The sequence below is a fragment of the Mesoplodon densirostris genome, chromosome 15 (assembly GCF_025265405.1).
Source record: "Mesoplodon densirostris isolate mMesDen1 chromosome 15, mMesDen1 primary haplotype, whole genome shotgun sequence".
NCBI classification, from domain to species: domain Eukaryota; kingdom Metazoa; phylum Chordata; class Mammalia; order Artiodactyla; family Ziphiidae; genus Mesoplodon; species Mesoplodon densirostris.
In genome coordinates, this window is record NC_082675.1 from 7,501,682 (window position 1) to 7,518,297 (window position 16,616).

A 16,616-nucleotide genomic window follows, 5' to 3' on the forward strand; every position below is an offset into this window, starting at 1 on the left:
GAGCACAGGCTCCGGACGCGCAGGCTCAGCGGCCATGGCTCACGGGCCTAGCCGCTCCGCGGCATGTGGGATCCTCCCAGACCGGGGCACGAACTCGTGTCCCCTGCCTCAGCAGGCGGACTCCCAACCACTGCGCCACCAGGGAAGCCTGGCAATAACATCTTTTACAGGCAGTTAAAAATATTTTTAACCTATTTCAGTGTAATGATAGATAACACGTGTGAAGGGCTGACCACGTGTCACACACTATGCTGACAGCTTTGTGTAGAGTATAGTTTCTAGTTCTAATAATCCTCTCAGGTGAGTGTATTATTGTTCCTATTTTTTTAAAATTTATTTTTACTTATTTATTTTTGGCTGCGTTGGATCTTCGTTGCGGTGGGCGGGCTTCTCACTGCGGTGGCTTCTCTTGTTGTGGAGCACGGGCTCTAAGCGCGCAGGCTTCAGTAGTTGTGGCACGTGGGCTCAGTAGTTGTGGCTCCCGGGCTCTAGAGCATGGGCTCTAGAGCGCAGGCTCAGTAGCTGTGGTGCGTGGGCTTAGTTGCTCCACGGCATGTGGGATCTTCCCGGACCAGGGCTTGAACCCGTGTCCCCTGCATTGGCAGGCAGATTCTTAACTACTGCGTCACCAGGGAAGCCCCTATTGTTCCTATTTCAAAGAAAAGGAAATTGAGGCTTAATGAGGTTAAGTAACTTGCCTGAGGTTTCAGATCTAGGTGGTCTGGTCCCAGAGCCCTTGCTGCTTTTCATCACTACACCCTACTTCCTCAGTGCTAAAGCTTCTATTATCGTAATCTCTCTTCTCGTCTTTATTCTGAGGCTCTCGTTGCTTTGATTTTTTTTTTCTTTTGATGGCTGCCATATAAAAATCAAATTTTTTTTTTTTTTTTTTTTTTTTGTGGTACGCGGGCCTCTCACTGCTGTGGCCTCTCCCGTTGCGGAGCACAGCCTCCGGACGCGCAGGCTCAGCGGCCATGGCTCACAGGCCCAGCCGCTCCGCGGCATGTGGGATCTTCCCAGACCGGGGCACGAACCCTTGTCCCCTGTATCGGCAGGCAGACTCTCAACCACTGCGCCACCAGGGAAGCCCCAAATGTTTATTTTATAAGGCAAAAACTTTTAGAGGACATGTTAGCCCCGGTAGACTTCTGATTCTGAAAGCATTAATACTTGGCAGAGTTAGTTTACATCCAGCCATGCACTCACGCACGGTTCAGCGTTGGTGGGTGACAGGCAGATGGGCCTTGGTTGGCCGACTGTGGCAGTCCTGCTGTGAGGTGGGCACAGCTGCCCAGGCGGTTGTGGCACAGAGCCTTGGAGAAGTTCCACTTCTGTCGGTGATTATCCAGAGGCACCATCCAAGTTTCCTTCCTGTTCTCCGGTCCATGAGCCAGCCTTTTCTCCAGGTTGATGGCCCTCGTACATCTTTGTGGGACCATGTAGTTCTCTTTGAGCTAGAATGTCACATTACTGTTATTTTCGTATCTTCTGTTCTCAAGCGACCCCAAAATGAGTCTTTGATAATCTAGTCTGCTAAAATTTGGAAACCTTGAAATACTTACGTCCTCTAATGTGCTTATTACTTTTCACTCATTTTTCCTTATTGATCTACTGACATAAAATAATAAATGTTCACAGTTAGAGGAGTAGTTACTCTAAGGTATTTGTAGCCATCACAACTGTTTAAATTATTCTTCAGGACAAGTCAGTTTTTTTGTTTTTTTCTTTTTTTTTTTTTTTTGTGGTACACGGGCCTCTCACTGTTGTGGCCTCTCCTGTTGCGGAGCACAGGCTCAGTGGCCCTGGATCACGGGCCCAGCCGCTCTGCGGCATGTGGGATCTTCCTGGACTGGGGCACGAACCTGTGTCCCCTTCATCGGCAGGCGGACTCTCAACCACTGCGCCACCAGGGAAGCCCTGTTTTGGTTTTTTGCTTATTTCAGATGTTATTAATTTCTCATAACATTTATAATCATTAAGACAATTATTATTAATATTTTAAAGTACAACTCTAGAATTTAAAGTACTCTTTTGAAAAATCTGATGCCTTGTATTGAAACTTGTTCTAGAAATGTAGAAGAACTACAGCTAAAACTCACCAAGGCTAATGAAAATGCAAGTCTTCTGCAGAAAAGTATTGGGGAAGTAACTCTCAAAGCTGAACAGAGCCAGCAAGAAGCAGCTAAAAAGCATGAGGAAGAAAAGAAAGAACTGCTGACAAAATTGTCAGACCTGGTAAGGAGAGAATCAGTGGGACTGTTGGCTGGCAGGGGAGGTTGAGGGGCAGAACAGACATGGCCAAATGACTCACTCCTGACTCGGGGTGTCTGCAGGAAAAGAAAATGCAAATGAGCCACAACGAGTGTCAAGAGCTGAAAGCCAGGTATGAAGAAGCCAGTTCTGAGACACAGGCCAAGCACGAAGAAGTTCTGCAGAACCTCCAGAAGACGCTGCTGGACACAGGGGAGCGGCTGAAGGCCGCACAGAAGGAGAACAGCGACTTGCTGCAGGAGACGGAGGAGCTGAGAAGGCAAGCCGACAAAGCCAGAGTACGTGGTGGGGAGAACCGTGTTGTCGAATTACAGTTTGCTCGCGTTCCGCGTCAGGGCTGCAAGGGGGCTTGGAAAGCAGCAGCACGTGGGATGGGTTCAGTGGCCGTTACCCGTGTCGGCCCTCAGAGTGCGTGGCAGGAGGGCGAATTACATTTCCTGTATCTTAAGTGCTTTGTACCAGCCGCTGTTCCTTCTCAGGGAGGGTGATGGCTACAGGTCTTTCCCCCAAATGTACTGTGTGGCCACCACCCCCTACGCTGCTTGCTCCCCAGCTGTCACGAACAGTCTGCTGTTGCCTGACCTCTGTCTGCCTGCCTGTAGTAGACTCTCTGTGGTGGGAAAGCATGTTCCTCTAATCTTGGCCATCTTGCTGCCACCTTGCACCAGGGTTAGGAGAGACATCTTGCAGAAAAGCAAGAGGCAGAGGCCACGTGAGGCAGGTGGGCAGGGAATGGAGCCTGGTTGGAGGCACAGAGCTCTTAGAGGATAAAGCAGAAGGGAGAGCTCTAGAGAGGGCTCCCGCATGTTCGCAGGAAGGCACTATGAGCTCGTTAACAAGGAAGCTGGAGTTAAGGGCTGTGAGAAAACCTCCTACTGCTAAGTAGAGTAGAACTTGATACACTGAATTTCATTTTATGGTGTCAGGATAGTATCAGTGTCCTGATATGTTTTTTGACTCTGGTAACGTAATGAAGTTCAACCCTCCTACTCCCATCTAAATGGCTCAAAGAAAAGCAAATACTTGTCTTTAATTATTTTTAATGTGTCAGAGAAATGTTTATATATATATATATATGAGTTTAGTAGAAAGAAAATAGAAAAGAGCATACATAGGACTTGAAACAGAGCCTATTTAAAACTTATAAATTAAGTGTAGCATGACATGTAATATATGTCATGTATAAGATGCCTAAATTTTCTTTTTCCTACATGCTGTCCATCAAAACTTTCTCTTTTCCCTGTGATGTGTCTCCAGGTTTATGAACCATTTAACAACTGGATATAATTTCCAGAGTTTTTGTCTTTGTGGTTCCCTTTATCTGGACAGACTCTAGTTTTTTAGTGTTTCCCTTAAAATGTTGCAGCCTGACCAAACCACAGCATTCTGGTGGTTTGTGTAAAGGCTCATTAATTTGTTTGTTGTTGTTGTTGTTTTTATAAAGATCATTTGGTTAAAATGCCCAGGATTGTTCCCCTTCCAAAGTTGTCTGGATATCCGATTTCTGAGAATCTCAATGTTGTCAACAGCAGGGGCTCAACAGACTCTTTTGAGAATCTGATGAAACCTTAAGATATTTCCCCCAGGAAAGCTGGTATATACACTCAACAAGTTTTAGATGAAATCTCAAGAGATTCATGGAGCCCACAATGCTCCCATGTTCCCTAGTTTAAGAGCCAATGAACTATAGCTGTGCCGTCCAGTACAGTAGCCACTAGCTACATGTGGCCATTTAAATCTAAATTAGTTCAAGTTATAAATTCATCCTCTCAGTCGCAAGCACCGCACATGTGGTTAGTGGCTACCACAATGGACAGCACAGATAAAGTCCATTTGTATCATTGCAGAAAGTTCTGGACAGAGCTGGTAGAGACATTGTGGTCAATTTACTTTATAAACCAATACACTTTTTTAAAGCCCATTTATTTTGGTCACCAGAGACTAGCAAATTAGTCTGTATTTTTACTAAGTTATATGTAATATTGAAGCTAAATCAGTCTCAGGCCAGATCCTTTAGTAAGTAAAGTTCTGCATTTAGTTTGAAAAGCAGTAGTTTATAATACCTTGCCCTTCCTCCTCTTTTTTGGTTAAAGTATACTCACTTTTTGTAGTTCTTTGGATTGTGTTTTAAAAAATTCTATGAATCCCTTCTACAGTAGAAACAATTGGATAATTGGAATGGCAGGAAAGAATTTCATGCCCTGACGTCAAAGTCAAACTACTGTTTGTATCTTCTAGGTGTCTATCAGGAATACTTCAAAAGTTGTTTCAAAGATAAACCAGTAGATACATCAGCACTTTGCAAAGCTAAACTTGCTTTGCATTATCCTTTTTGGGGCTCTGTTCATCGAGTTTCTTTCCCCTGTTATCCAGACAGTTTCTATGACAGTTATTGTAAAAATTTTTTTAACTTTATGGTTTAGGTTACGTTAAGTTATTCGGGCTTGCATTTGGCTGCTTGATTTCATTTTGTTTCCATTCTTTCCATCTTTTGTTTCTGTAGTCGCTAACTTACTTATTAACATCAGCCAAAAACGAAATTGAACTAATGTCAGAAGAGCTGAGGGGTCTGAAATCAGAGAAGCAGCTTCTTGCACAGGAGGGAAATGCTTTAAAGTTAGAAAAAGGTTCACTTTTGTCAAAGCTTGTAGAGGTGGAGGCCAAAATAACTTTACTTCAGGAAGACCAACAGAAGCTATGGTCAGTAAACGAAACTCTTAATTTAGAAAAGGAGAAAGTCTTAGAAGAAAAGCAAGATGCTGAAAAGCTTTATCAGCAGGAACAGCCCAATAGAGCAGCTTTGGCTGTTGAGAGAGAGAAATTACTGAAAGAAATCAATAACGCACAGGAAGAACTCTTGAAGGTAAATATGGAAAATGAGTCTTTGCAGGCTTCCAAAGCAAGCTTGCAGGCACTCACAGAGGAACTCCAGTTCAGCCAAGATATTTTGATGGCTGAGTCTAAGAAGAATCTGGAAGAAAAAGATCACCTGGAGGATCATATCAAGAAGCTTGTAACTGAAAACCTTGCACTGGCTGAAGATAAAGATGAAATTATTCAGAAGCTTCAGAACGCCTATGAGGAGCTAGTCAAAAATCAGAAAAGCTTGGTGCAGGAGATGGAAAATCTCACAACTGAGAAAAAGTCAGCTTTGGAGAAACAGTCAGGTCTTGATAACATGTGCATAGCCTTAAAGGTCGAAAGAGACTGTCTCCTCCAAAACAGCAAAGATCTGCAGTTTGAGAAGGACATGCTGCTTCAAGATCAGGAAAAGCTGAATGCCAGCCTGGAGGCTGCCCTTCAGGTCAAACATCTGCTCAGCACGGAAGCCAGTGGGCTCCGCGCACAGCTGCAGGAGGCCAGCAAAGCTCTGAGGGAGGCCGAGCTGGAGACTCTGCAACTTCAGGCCACAAACACAAGCCTCACCAAGCTGCTGGAAGAAATTAAGACCAGTCGGGAGATCACAGACTCCGAGTGCATCCAGCTTCTGCATGAAAAAGAAACCTTGGCCTCCTCTGAGAGAAGGCTCTTGGCCAAAAAAGAAGAACTTCTAAGTGAAAATAGGCTCATCACTGAAAAACTCAACAAATGCTCGGAAGAGGCTGCCCACATCGAGATGAACCTGAACGAGAAGATCACTTACCTAACTTCTGAGAAGGAGATGCTTTGTCAGAAAATCACTAAGCTCAAAAAGCAGCAGGAGAGTCTCTTGAAAGAAAAAACTGTACTGGAAATGAAAAATACAGATTTACTTGCAGAAAGAGAGAATTCCGTCAAAGCCATAGAAGACCTTAAAAAGAAATACGATCAGGAGTCTGCAAACAGAAGAATCATTGTGCACGAGAAGATGAAACTGCTCGGTAATCTTGATGCTCTGAAGAAAGAGCTTCAAGAGAGAAAAAAGGAAAACCAAGAACTCGCAGCCACCAAGCGTGATCTCGCTTTGATGCTGAAAGAGGCTCAAAATGCCAAAAAGACTCTAGAAAAAGAACACACGAACGTACTGCAAGCAAAGGAGAGTTTGAACGCTGAACTCAAGGCTTGCTGTTCCGAAAAGAACATCTTGCTGAAGGATGGGTTGAACCTGCAAGAAGAGTGTCAGAAGTTAAATGAGAAGATCCACATAATGCAGCAGTCCCTCATCCTGGAGAAAGAAGCCAGGACCCAGGACAGAGAGTCATCCTTGTGTGAAAACAACAGACTCCACGAGAGAGTGGTGCTCCTGGAGCAGGAGGTGGAGGCTCTGAGCGTGCGCGCCAAGGAGCTCCAGTCCGAGAACTCTGTGCTCATCCAAGACAAGAGCAACTCAGAGCAGAAAGTGGTGGAGATTGTTGAGGAGAAGGAACTCTTGAGCGCAGAGACGGCTCAACTGGCCACCAACATAGAGGATCTGAAGAGCGATTTTGCTGCCTTGTCCAAATCCAAGCTGGAGCTGCAGGAGCTGCACGGCTGCCTCACCAAGATGCTGGATGACCTGCGGCTGAACCACGAGGTGACCCTGGCTGAGCGGGCCAGGGTGATGCAGGACAACAAGAACCTCCTGGCTGAGAAAAGAGAGATGATACTGGAAAAGGACGAGCTCCTGAAGGAGAAGGAGAAGCTGGCCGAAAGCTACTTCATCCTTCAGAAAGAGATCAGCCAGTTGGCCAAAACCAACAGCCATATCTCAATCAACCTCCTAGAATCTCAAAATGAGAACCGTATTTTAAGGAAAGACAAGAGCAAGCTCACTCTTAAAATTAGAGAGCTCGAGACTCTGCAGTCCTTTACGGTAAAGTGGGAGGTTCAAGTGTTTAGCACCTGGCCTAACCCTGTGCACTAACCCTGCAGTGGCTGAGGGATTTCTTCATTTCGGCAGAAGGAAACCCACCCCATTGAATCACTGGCTTAGATATCTGAAGCTCTTTGTCACCACCTGAAAGGGCAACTCTTTACTAAATGTCTAATCGCAGTTGTCCCTCTCCATTAGAAAAAATTGCAAACTGTGAATAAAAAGGATAGATTTTTTTAATGTAGGGAGAATTTTTTGTGAAAAAGGCAACCATGGTTCTTAAAGGCTTAAGAACAATAGTAAAATGGGCACATGTTAAAACAAAGTGTCTTCTATGTGACTTTTAATTGTTTCATTGTGTCTATTCATTCCGAATTGGAAGATTCCAGGGAAACCTCCACAGTTGGTAACAGGGAAGGTATAAAGGCAGAATTCCTATAAACTTTATTAGACCACATGAAATTGTAAGCAGGTGCCTAAAAAGATTTTAATTCACTTAGGTGATTTTTTTCAATATCTTATCAGCTAAGGATTTGTTTCCATATGCATGTTATCTTTTTTATTCACAGCCATGCTTATGTTCATTACCTACAGCTTCTCATCGACTTTGTCATTCAGTGCTTTGCATTAAACGCTTGAGCCTTACACTGTAACTGCCCAAATAATTTTTATTTTTATATGAGAAGTTCCCAACCTAAATTCCAAGTGATCCCAAAAGCTCCAAATTTGAGATAGCAAGAATAGTATTTTAAATTTTTAACAATAAATATGCTGAAGAGAAAATTCGGCCACATAAGGATGTTACTGTTTATTATTGCTAAGCATTTTTCTCAAACATAAGTCAGAATAGTGAGCACTGTTGTTAGTGGAACTTGGAACTTAGAAAATGTAGGTTTAGAGGGGTCTGAAAATACACAAATTGCATATTATAGTTGGCCTGTTGAAAAAATGGCACAGAAAGGGTCTATAACTTTGTTCTGCTTCAGAGTAAAGACCTCTGATGTCTTGGTCTGTCTGCTTCGGCACGGGATCAGTGACTGGCTCACCGTCTCTGTGTGATTCCCTTCACCACACAGACCCTGAGCCCTATGGCCTGAGTGTTAGTCACCTCCCCGGGTTGGTGAGGGGTGCCCTCATTTCTCACAGTGCTTTCTCGTATTTAGGCTGCTCAAACAGCAGAAGATGCCATGCAGATAATGGAACAGATGACCAAAGAGAAGACGGAAACTCTGGCCTCCTTGGAGGATTCCAAGCAGACAAATGAAAAACTGCAGAACGAAGTAATCAGATTTAAATGGCTTTTTGTACAGAGGACAGCTTATCGACTTCATGGAGTGTTTGATCACTAACTCAGGATTGTTTATTTTTTGAAGTGTGGCCTTACACAGGTTTGATCTATGTTAGTGGAGTCGCACGTACACCCGGATGATAATATTAAGTAAAGTGTATCACTTCATTACTTATTTAGTAGGATCAACCTTTAAAAAAGGTGGGGGAAACCCTAACAGCGTGGCTTTCTGTGATAATTGTTCAGTGGTAGAACTAATGAGAGGAGGTACCGATAACATTCTCTAGCTTTTGTATTTTTTTTTTTTTTTTTTTTTTTTTGCGGTACGCGGGCCTCTCACTGTTGTGGCCTCTCTCGTTGCGGAGCACAGGCTCCAGACGCGCAGGCTCAGCGGCCATGGCTCATGGGCCCAGCCCCTCCGCGGCATGTGGGATCTTCCCAGACTGGGGCATGAACCCGTGTCCCCTGCATCGGCAGGCGGACTCTCAACCACTGCGCCACCAGGGAAGCCCCTAGCTTTTGTATTTTTTATCTTAAATCACATATGCTTTTTTTCTCAACTGTCTCCCAACTTTGAGCCACTGAATTCCATCCCGCAGCCCTGAGTTTGACATAGGCCTTTTTCTTGGCCTAATTCAGTACTGGTTCCCTTTTGTCTCATTTTGAATCAGTCACTTCTGGGTCTTGGATAGATGTGCGGCCTCAAGATAATTTTGATTCTGTCCAGAAGTAGCATTTCTTATTCTTGCACCTTTCTTTGATTCCCAGTCCCCCCACCCCCAGCTCATACCAACCCTTTCTTTCTTTGGAAAGCTGTTACATAAATCTCAAGCAGATTGCTTCGCCGAAATAGTTATGTGAAGTTCTGTAGAACTTGAAATACTTTTTAAAGCGATAGTCAGGTAAGAGGTTAAGAAATTAAAGCCAGGGAAAATCCGGATAGCCGCATTGAATAGCTACTATAAAGATCAGGCCTTCTCATGATGGAAGGTCAATGATTGAAATCCATAAAGACATGAACATTTTGAGATAATTATAGGGTAAATAAAACTTGACATAGAAAAGAGTATGTTTATAAAATTGATGACTAATAAGAAGCTGCTGTATAAAAAAAAAAGAGTACGTTTAGGGATTGACAGTCCTAACAGAAGAAGACTTAAGCTGAAAATATAAAAGCATCAAAAATAATAGATGAAAAAAAATAATAATAGATGATAACCAAAATTAGAAGCTAAAGTAAATGAGGAGATTTTAGGGAATGTCTCTAACCTTTGAAGATAGATTCAGGGAGAATTGTGTGCTTCTAAACCATACCCCTTGATGTCTTGTTACAGCCAGAATACAGACTGGAGGAATCAGTTTTTGGACCCACTGAACATTCCATGAATCTGGAATGTTAGGGGGCATTAAAAGGGAGATGGTGGTGTTAAAATCAGCAAGACACTTTCTAGGGCTCCTGACTGGTAGCAGGTGACAGACAGAAGTACCTTTGGCTGTAGGAGATAACTATACAAGCCCTAGAAAGCCAGCAAGGCGCCAGAAGCACACCCTGTGTAATGGATTGCCCGTGACGAGCTCCCCATCCTTGGGGGATGCACACCTCGAACTCCAGCCACCTGCCAGAGCCTGTGGTTGGACACCCCTGCTCATTCTAGTAATGTGTCTGGCTTTCCCACCAGGGGCCAGGACCTAGGCTATCTGTGTCCCCCATGGGCAGGGGATAGGGCTGAATGTGAGTGAGTGCTTTTCAGTCTCACTACCTGGCCTTTTCCTTTTCAGATTGAAGTTGAGAAGAATAACTAAATCTTTTCCCATCTACAAATATCCCAATAATTTTTATAATGACGACCATAGAAGTTTGGTACTGACATTGAAAAATATCTTATCCTAAATGACTAGTCTTTGGGGAAGAAAGGGGTTTATTTTCATTACAGAGAATTAATCCTTGCTGATGGCATGCCTTTGCAATTTCTTTTTGTTTGTTTTTTTAAGATGGATTATACATGAATAGCAAGTTCAATGATAAATTTTGAGAATTGTATACAAGGTGAAAGAAAACTTTTGCTTTAATTTATGTAGCAATTTAGTTTGACATTTTGGCCAGGTGTACAGGACATGTCTGACTAAAGTAAGGGGGAGGTTGCAGTTTGTAATAGACTTGATCATTTATAATCTCTTCACCCAGGTGATCTTTTTGTTTGTTTGTTTGTTTTGCAAATGACTAATTTCACCTTTTCATGAATGATTTGTCTGTCCAGTCATGTGATTGGAAAATGAAATAATTTCATCAAGTTTTTTTCTCTTGGTGTTTAAGTTGGATACACTTAAAGAAAACAACTTGAAAAATATGGAAGAGCTGAACAAATCAAAAGAACTTCTGACTGTAGAGAACCAAAAAATGGAAGAATTCAAGAAAGAAATGTAAGTTTACCTTCTTTGAGAGAAATTATGGCACTTATTTAAAATTGCAAAAGGGAAAACAATGCTAATTATTTTTAGAATACTTGACAAGTACGTAGTCAAAAGTAATAGTCTCCCTTCTGCCCCCCAAACGCTGTTGCAAACCTGAGAAGTCACCCCTGTAACGTTACACTGTGAAGTCAGAACTATAGCTAAGTTACAGGATCAAAATGAAATGTGTGCTGGCTGATAAGTTAGGACAGCTGGAATTCAAATGTGACTTGGTAAAGCCTTATGAAAATCCAAGGGGAATCAGAGCTTTTTTCTTTTTTTTTTTTTTTGCGGTACGCGGGCCTCTCACCGCTGTGGCCTCTCCCACTGCGGAGCACAGGCTCCGGACGCGCAGGCTCAGCGGCCATGGCTCACGGGCCCAGCCGCTTGGCGGCACGCGGGATCCTCCCGGACCAGGGCACGAACCCGTGTCCCCTGCATCGGCAGGCAGACTCCCAACCACTGTGCCACCAGGGAACCCCCCAGAGCTTTTTAAAGTAGTATGCTTACATGGTAGCTAATCTGAACATTAGGAAACATCAGACCCTCTATTAATCCCTCAAAACTCTTTCTATAGGGAAAAAAAAAAGCATGCACTTTTGAGATTATCAGTAGTCTTGATTTTAAGAGTAATCTAATCTTCTGGCGTGGAAATTAAAAGAGCAGAATTTTGGGAGACTCTTTCTAGTCAAGGTTTACCCATCAGTCTGCTGCCTAGATTTCAGGCAGACAGGCTGCCCATGTTTCCTTTGTCAATACCACCTTTCGAGTTTGGTTCTTATAATCATTGCAGGTGGTTATTTATCTGGCATTGTAAGTGACAGTTACAGAGTAGATTTCATTTTGCTTATCTGTTCTGAGAACTACGCTGTATCAGCCATGTGAACCTAAAATTTAAAGCCAACTAATCTGGTGAACATTTGAGTATGTCCTTTGTTCTAGGTACAGTTAAGCTAGGAAGGATACAAAGGTGAATTGTATGTGGACCCTGCCCTCCGAGGGTTTGTGTTATTTATTTCCAGTTTTGACCAAATGAATAGATGAGATTCAAACACAAGCAAAAGCACCAGTTCCAAACTGCTGTTCCCAAGTCACCATCCTCAATACTATGTGTTGATCAAGCTTGGATTAAATCAGTATATACTATGTCTAGTTCTTCTGCAAGTTCTTAAAATCCTCCTAGAAATGATCTCATCTGAGCTGCTCATCTGAGGGGATGGACAGCTCACGACGTTGATGATGGATCCTTTGGGCAGTCTTGGTTTTAGTGATGTTTCTCTAGGTGGTGTTTAAACAGTTCCCAACAGTTCCTTTTACACTGATGTATACATGCACAGTTGTGGTGATTGGCCACCAGGAGAGGCTTGAATCTCCTGGTCTGCCAAAGGCAAAGAGCACAAATAGAAACGGTCACTGTGATAGGAAAAATGAATTCAAATCAGTTCAGAGAGGGTGGGTTCAGCTACAGTTCAGGGTGTCCCCCCCCCCACCGTGACACAGTAGCTCTGCTCACCTGAGTGTCTGGAGCCCATCATCTGCGTCACAAAGGCAGCTGGTGAGGGAGGATCTGAGCGTAGGGAGAAGATACCCTCACCACGCCCCCTCTGCCATCACCCCCCTCTGAGCTCTCTGGACTGTGCTGGGTAGTGGAGGGGCGGGGCGAGAGGGGACCCAGCCGAGGGTGGAATTCCTGTCTCCTGCAGAGCTATCTGGGAGTCTCCTGTAAGGGTCGTCGCACTGGTCTAGCGTTAAGTGTCACCCTCCTCACTCAGTCTCTCTGTCATGTCGTCCACCTCCGCTCAGTGTGCGGTGGTCTCACCCCTGCCAAGAGGGAAACTCTTTCTGCATGCCCTTTGAACGACCCCATTGAATAAGGAAAGCTCAGCCTCATGCCCGCGGCCGCAAGGGAGCTGGAGCAAAAGCCTGTGGGCTGCACTGCCATCCACCTCGCCTGCGCCTTCCTCCCCGGGGCCAGTTCCCGGGTCTCTGATCCCTGAGGGAGGAGTTCGGGCCAGGGGGAACCAGACCACAGGGCAGACAGGGCCTGCGCTGCTTCTGATTGTCCTGGCCCAGCAGGGCTGCGAGAATTGCGCCTTGTGCCAGTAACTTGGCCGGTCAAGGCCAGGACTCTTAGCAGGACGGAGGGGCAGTGGGAGACACAGCAGTGACGTACGTGGGAAGCTGCTGGAGGGAGGTGTGAGGAGTGGGTTGAAAGCGCCCCCCACCCCCAGTGACTCATTGTTCCCTGCCTGAGACTTGGCCGCATTTCAGGGACCAGCTGATATAAATGTACTGTGTCATGAGAACAGTGCTTCTTAAAAAGAAAAAAGCAGTCATTTTACTGTTCCTTAGTCTTGTTCCCCAGTGCTCCGAGCTAGGGAAGGAGCAGCTGTTTGTTTTTTGAGGTTTAGCACATACCTGGGATCTTCACGGCCTCTAGAGCTTTTCAGGTGTTTCTCTTCACCTGCCAGGACACCTATGCAGACCCAGGAGTTCTAACGGGAACCACCTCCTACAGAAACTTGCCCTTGGCCCTGGAATCCCAGCATTTGCAGCTAAATGTTCCTTTTCCTCTATGTCACTTACTCAACTGGTTTTAGGAAAACTTGATTTTGGTGAGCCAGCTCCTATCTTTAGTTGGAGAGGGAGAATAAAATGGTTTCTCTCTGGTGTGATATAAGCCATCTAATTTTTGCCTTTAATTACTCACCTGGCACAGTAATAAATCTAGAATATATTTAGCATGGTAATTAATAAGTATATGATAGATTCCTAAGTAGAATGTCTGCAAGTCAATATTAGCAATGTTTGCCTCTCAGTTTTAAAACTGTGACAGTCTCCTTTCTGTTGCAAGATATCTGTCTTATAATGTAGAAAGAAAAGCATCTTTAAAAATTGGGAGAATCATATTTGTAGGTATTTTTAGAATTATTCCTTAGAGTGTGTCCAGAAGTTGGGCTGTTAGAGCCCCCTCCTTCTATGAAACATACATATCCCCTCTGGTCTAAAGAAAAATTGAAAGAGGTGTTTCTATATTCAAATCACAACTGAGGTCTGTCTGCCAGTTTTAACTCCAGTTCTCTTGGTTCTACAACTTACTGATTTGGGGCAAATCTTTTCACCTACCTGAGCTTCAATTTTGTCATCTTTAAAATATAAATAATAACATTAACTTCCTTGGGCTTTGAGGATTAAATGAACATGAAATCATTTTGCAGGTTTTAAAACATTGAACAAATCTCATTTTTATAAATCTTAGGGCATCTTGATATTTCTTTGACTCCTTGTTTTAATTTACTGTGGGCTCTTAATAGAAACCAAGGATTTAAAAATTTTTAAAGGATGAAAATCTTTAAAAGAGAACAGGATCTTGAACTTATCACTGACAGGCCACACAAATGCTGAAACCAAATAGCCCCTAATAAAGGTGGTGACCACTTGGGAATAAAAGGTTTGGCTTATGATGATTTCATCATAAGTAAAATCTTCTGATTTGTCAAGAGCTGATAGATTTTGGCCAGAAGATGAATTTTAGCTGTAGTGCACGTGTGTGTAAGTGTGTGTGTGTGTGTTTTGATCCATAATTAAAATCAGGCCTCCCAGCTTTTTTTTTTTTTTTTTTTTTTTTTTTTTTTGCGGTATGCGGGCCTCTCACTGTTGTGGCCTCTCCCGTTGCGGAGCACAGGCTCCGGACGCGCAGGCTCAGCGCCCATGGCTCACAGGCCCAGTCGCTCCGCGGCATGTGGGATCTTCCCGGACCGGGGCACAAACCCGTGTCCCCTGCATTGGCAGGCGGACTCTCAACCACTGCGCCACCAGGGAAGCCCTGCCTCCCAGCTTTTGAATGACTAATTACCTGAAGCTAAAATTCCTTCTCAGTTTTTCTTCACTTGCTAAATAAACATCTCTGTAAAATGCCAAATTTAATGTGCTAAGAGGATTTTTGTGTAGACATCTTCCCCTATATCTTCATGAGGTCAGCCCCATAGGTATGTTATAGGTACGTGGAGAATTAAAAATCAAGAAAACTGAAGATGCCAAGCACTGCCACCCATTAGACAACTGAAGTTAAAAATAGATGCGTTCATGCATCAGCAGATGGATTCATACCCAGATGACTTGATTCAGAATTCAGCCACGTATGACAGCTCCCTAAATGGAATATAGCCAGCACAGACTTAAAATTCATAATTTCATCAAAACCTTCTATGGTATAAAACTAAAATCCAACAATCAAATAAACTATTTTCAATGTCCACATGTAAAGGGTAATTTGGGATGTATATTTGCAATTAAGCTTTATAATGGGAAGATGTTTAATAAATACATTTACCCTGTTCACATTTTATATGCTGATATTCATGGTATAATATGGTTAGCAAGCTGTATTTTTGTTTGCTTCTTTTAATTTCAAGTTAGCAGTATGGAAAGAATATAATCAAAACAAAACACTTGTTATGTAATTAGAAAACTGCATTTCCTTTGGGCATTTCACCTCTAATTGTCCTGAAAATATACCCAGATTCCCGCCAGCACTTGATTCTGACAGATTCTGGCAAATGGAACCATCAGATATGCATTTCTGCCAGAAAAAAAAAAAAAAACAGATTACAGATTTGTACAGTTAGAACAGTGCTGTGGCAGCAAAGTAAATCACTTTATCAACATGATAGGTTTAAGTATAATTTTCTAATGGAAATAAGGGGAATACTGACCATTTCATCTGTCATTTATTTTAGAGTGACACTGCTTTTTTGTATGGGGAGTATTTAGAAGTGGGGTAAGTGTGGGTGATGAGAGTGGATGTAGTGTTTATCAGGTTTGAAAAAAAATGGAATACATGCGAGCAGCAATCCTCCTCCTGAGAGGTTAAAGCCATTTGGCCCCTCCTGCACGTAGATAATACTGCCTTCTGTTGTCATACAGCCTATCAGGCACGTGATCCAGATATATTTTCCTTGGTGCTGTGAAGCTGGTCGTCTCCCACAGTTTCCTTGCCTGTCTTGTTTCTATGGTAACCCTGCACTCACTGTCCTTGCAGAGAAACCCTAAAGCAGGCAGCAGCTCAGAAGTCCCAGCAGCTTTCAGCCCTGCAAGAAGAGAACGTGAAACTTGCCGAGGAGCTGGGGAGAAGCAGGGACGAAGTCACAAGTCATCAAAAGGTCAGTGGGCGTTGGGTGGGCATTCCCAGCTCGGCCACGCTGATGTCTGCTGCTGTGGGCAGGGCGCTCGGAGGCTCCTCAGAGAACGTGCTCCATGTGGTGGGGTGGTGCAGATGGGATTTCAAGTCACCTGTGTTCTATGTCTCCTGGTTTTCAAGCGTGCTGCTGTAGGACTTGGGTAGGAGTGAGTTGACAGGTCCTTTAAAAACAAAACCAAAAAAAGCACTGGGAACTTGCAGGCAAGTAGCAAATAAGATCTTTATCAGATGATCGTATGGCAATGCATTTAAATGGATAGGGACAGTATCTTTTCCCTACTGCTTGGGTTTCAATTTTTTTTTTCTCGAAGATTTTTTTTTCTTTCATCAAAATTGATTTTAAGAAAAAGGTTCCAAGAATACAGATTTGGTGTGAGAGTTGGCAGCTGTTTTCAAATAGGACTCTGCTTTTCTTTAAATTAAAAAAATGTTTAAATATCTGCTAATGGAACTGTGTGTACATGTGCACTTGTGTGCATTGGTGTATGGAACGTGTGTTACACCTGGAGTGAACGATAAGCTAACCACAACCCACTTGTTTCTGTATTTAAATTACAAAGGCTTCTGCCAAGTTTATTAAACACTGAAGCAAAACTGATTTTAAAGAATGCTGTATTCTGCTTTTTATTCTTGAA

General features: G+C 43.4%; 1 protein-coding gene across 3 annotated transcripts in view; it reads left to right on the plus strand.

Moving 5' to 3' along the window:
- The window catches only part of CLIP1 (CAP-Gly domain containing linker protein 1), a 122,098-nt gene that overhangs the window by 79,045 nt on the left and 26,437 nt on the right, over nt 1-16,616 (plus strand). For 2 of the 3 annotated variants that reach the window (XM_060118420.1, XM_060118421.1), the window contains 5 exons: nt 2,070-2,235; nt 2,334-2,549; nt 8,206-8,322; nt 10,645-10,751; nt 15,823-15,943. In XM_060118420.1, the coding sequence (XP_059974403.1) occupies nt 2,070-2,235; nt 2,334-2,549; nt 8,206-8,322; nt 10,645-10,751; nt 15,823-15,943 (727 nt within the window). Of the gene's footprint in view, nt 1-2,069; nt 2,236-2,333; nt 2,550-4,774; nt 7,043-8,205; nt 8,323-10,644; nt 10,752-15,822; nt 15,944-16,616 lie in introns of all 3 variants that reach the window. The other variant, XM_060118419.1, reaches the window with a different exon arrangement.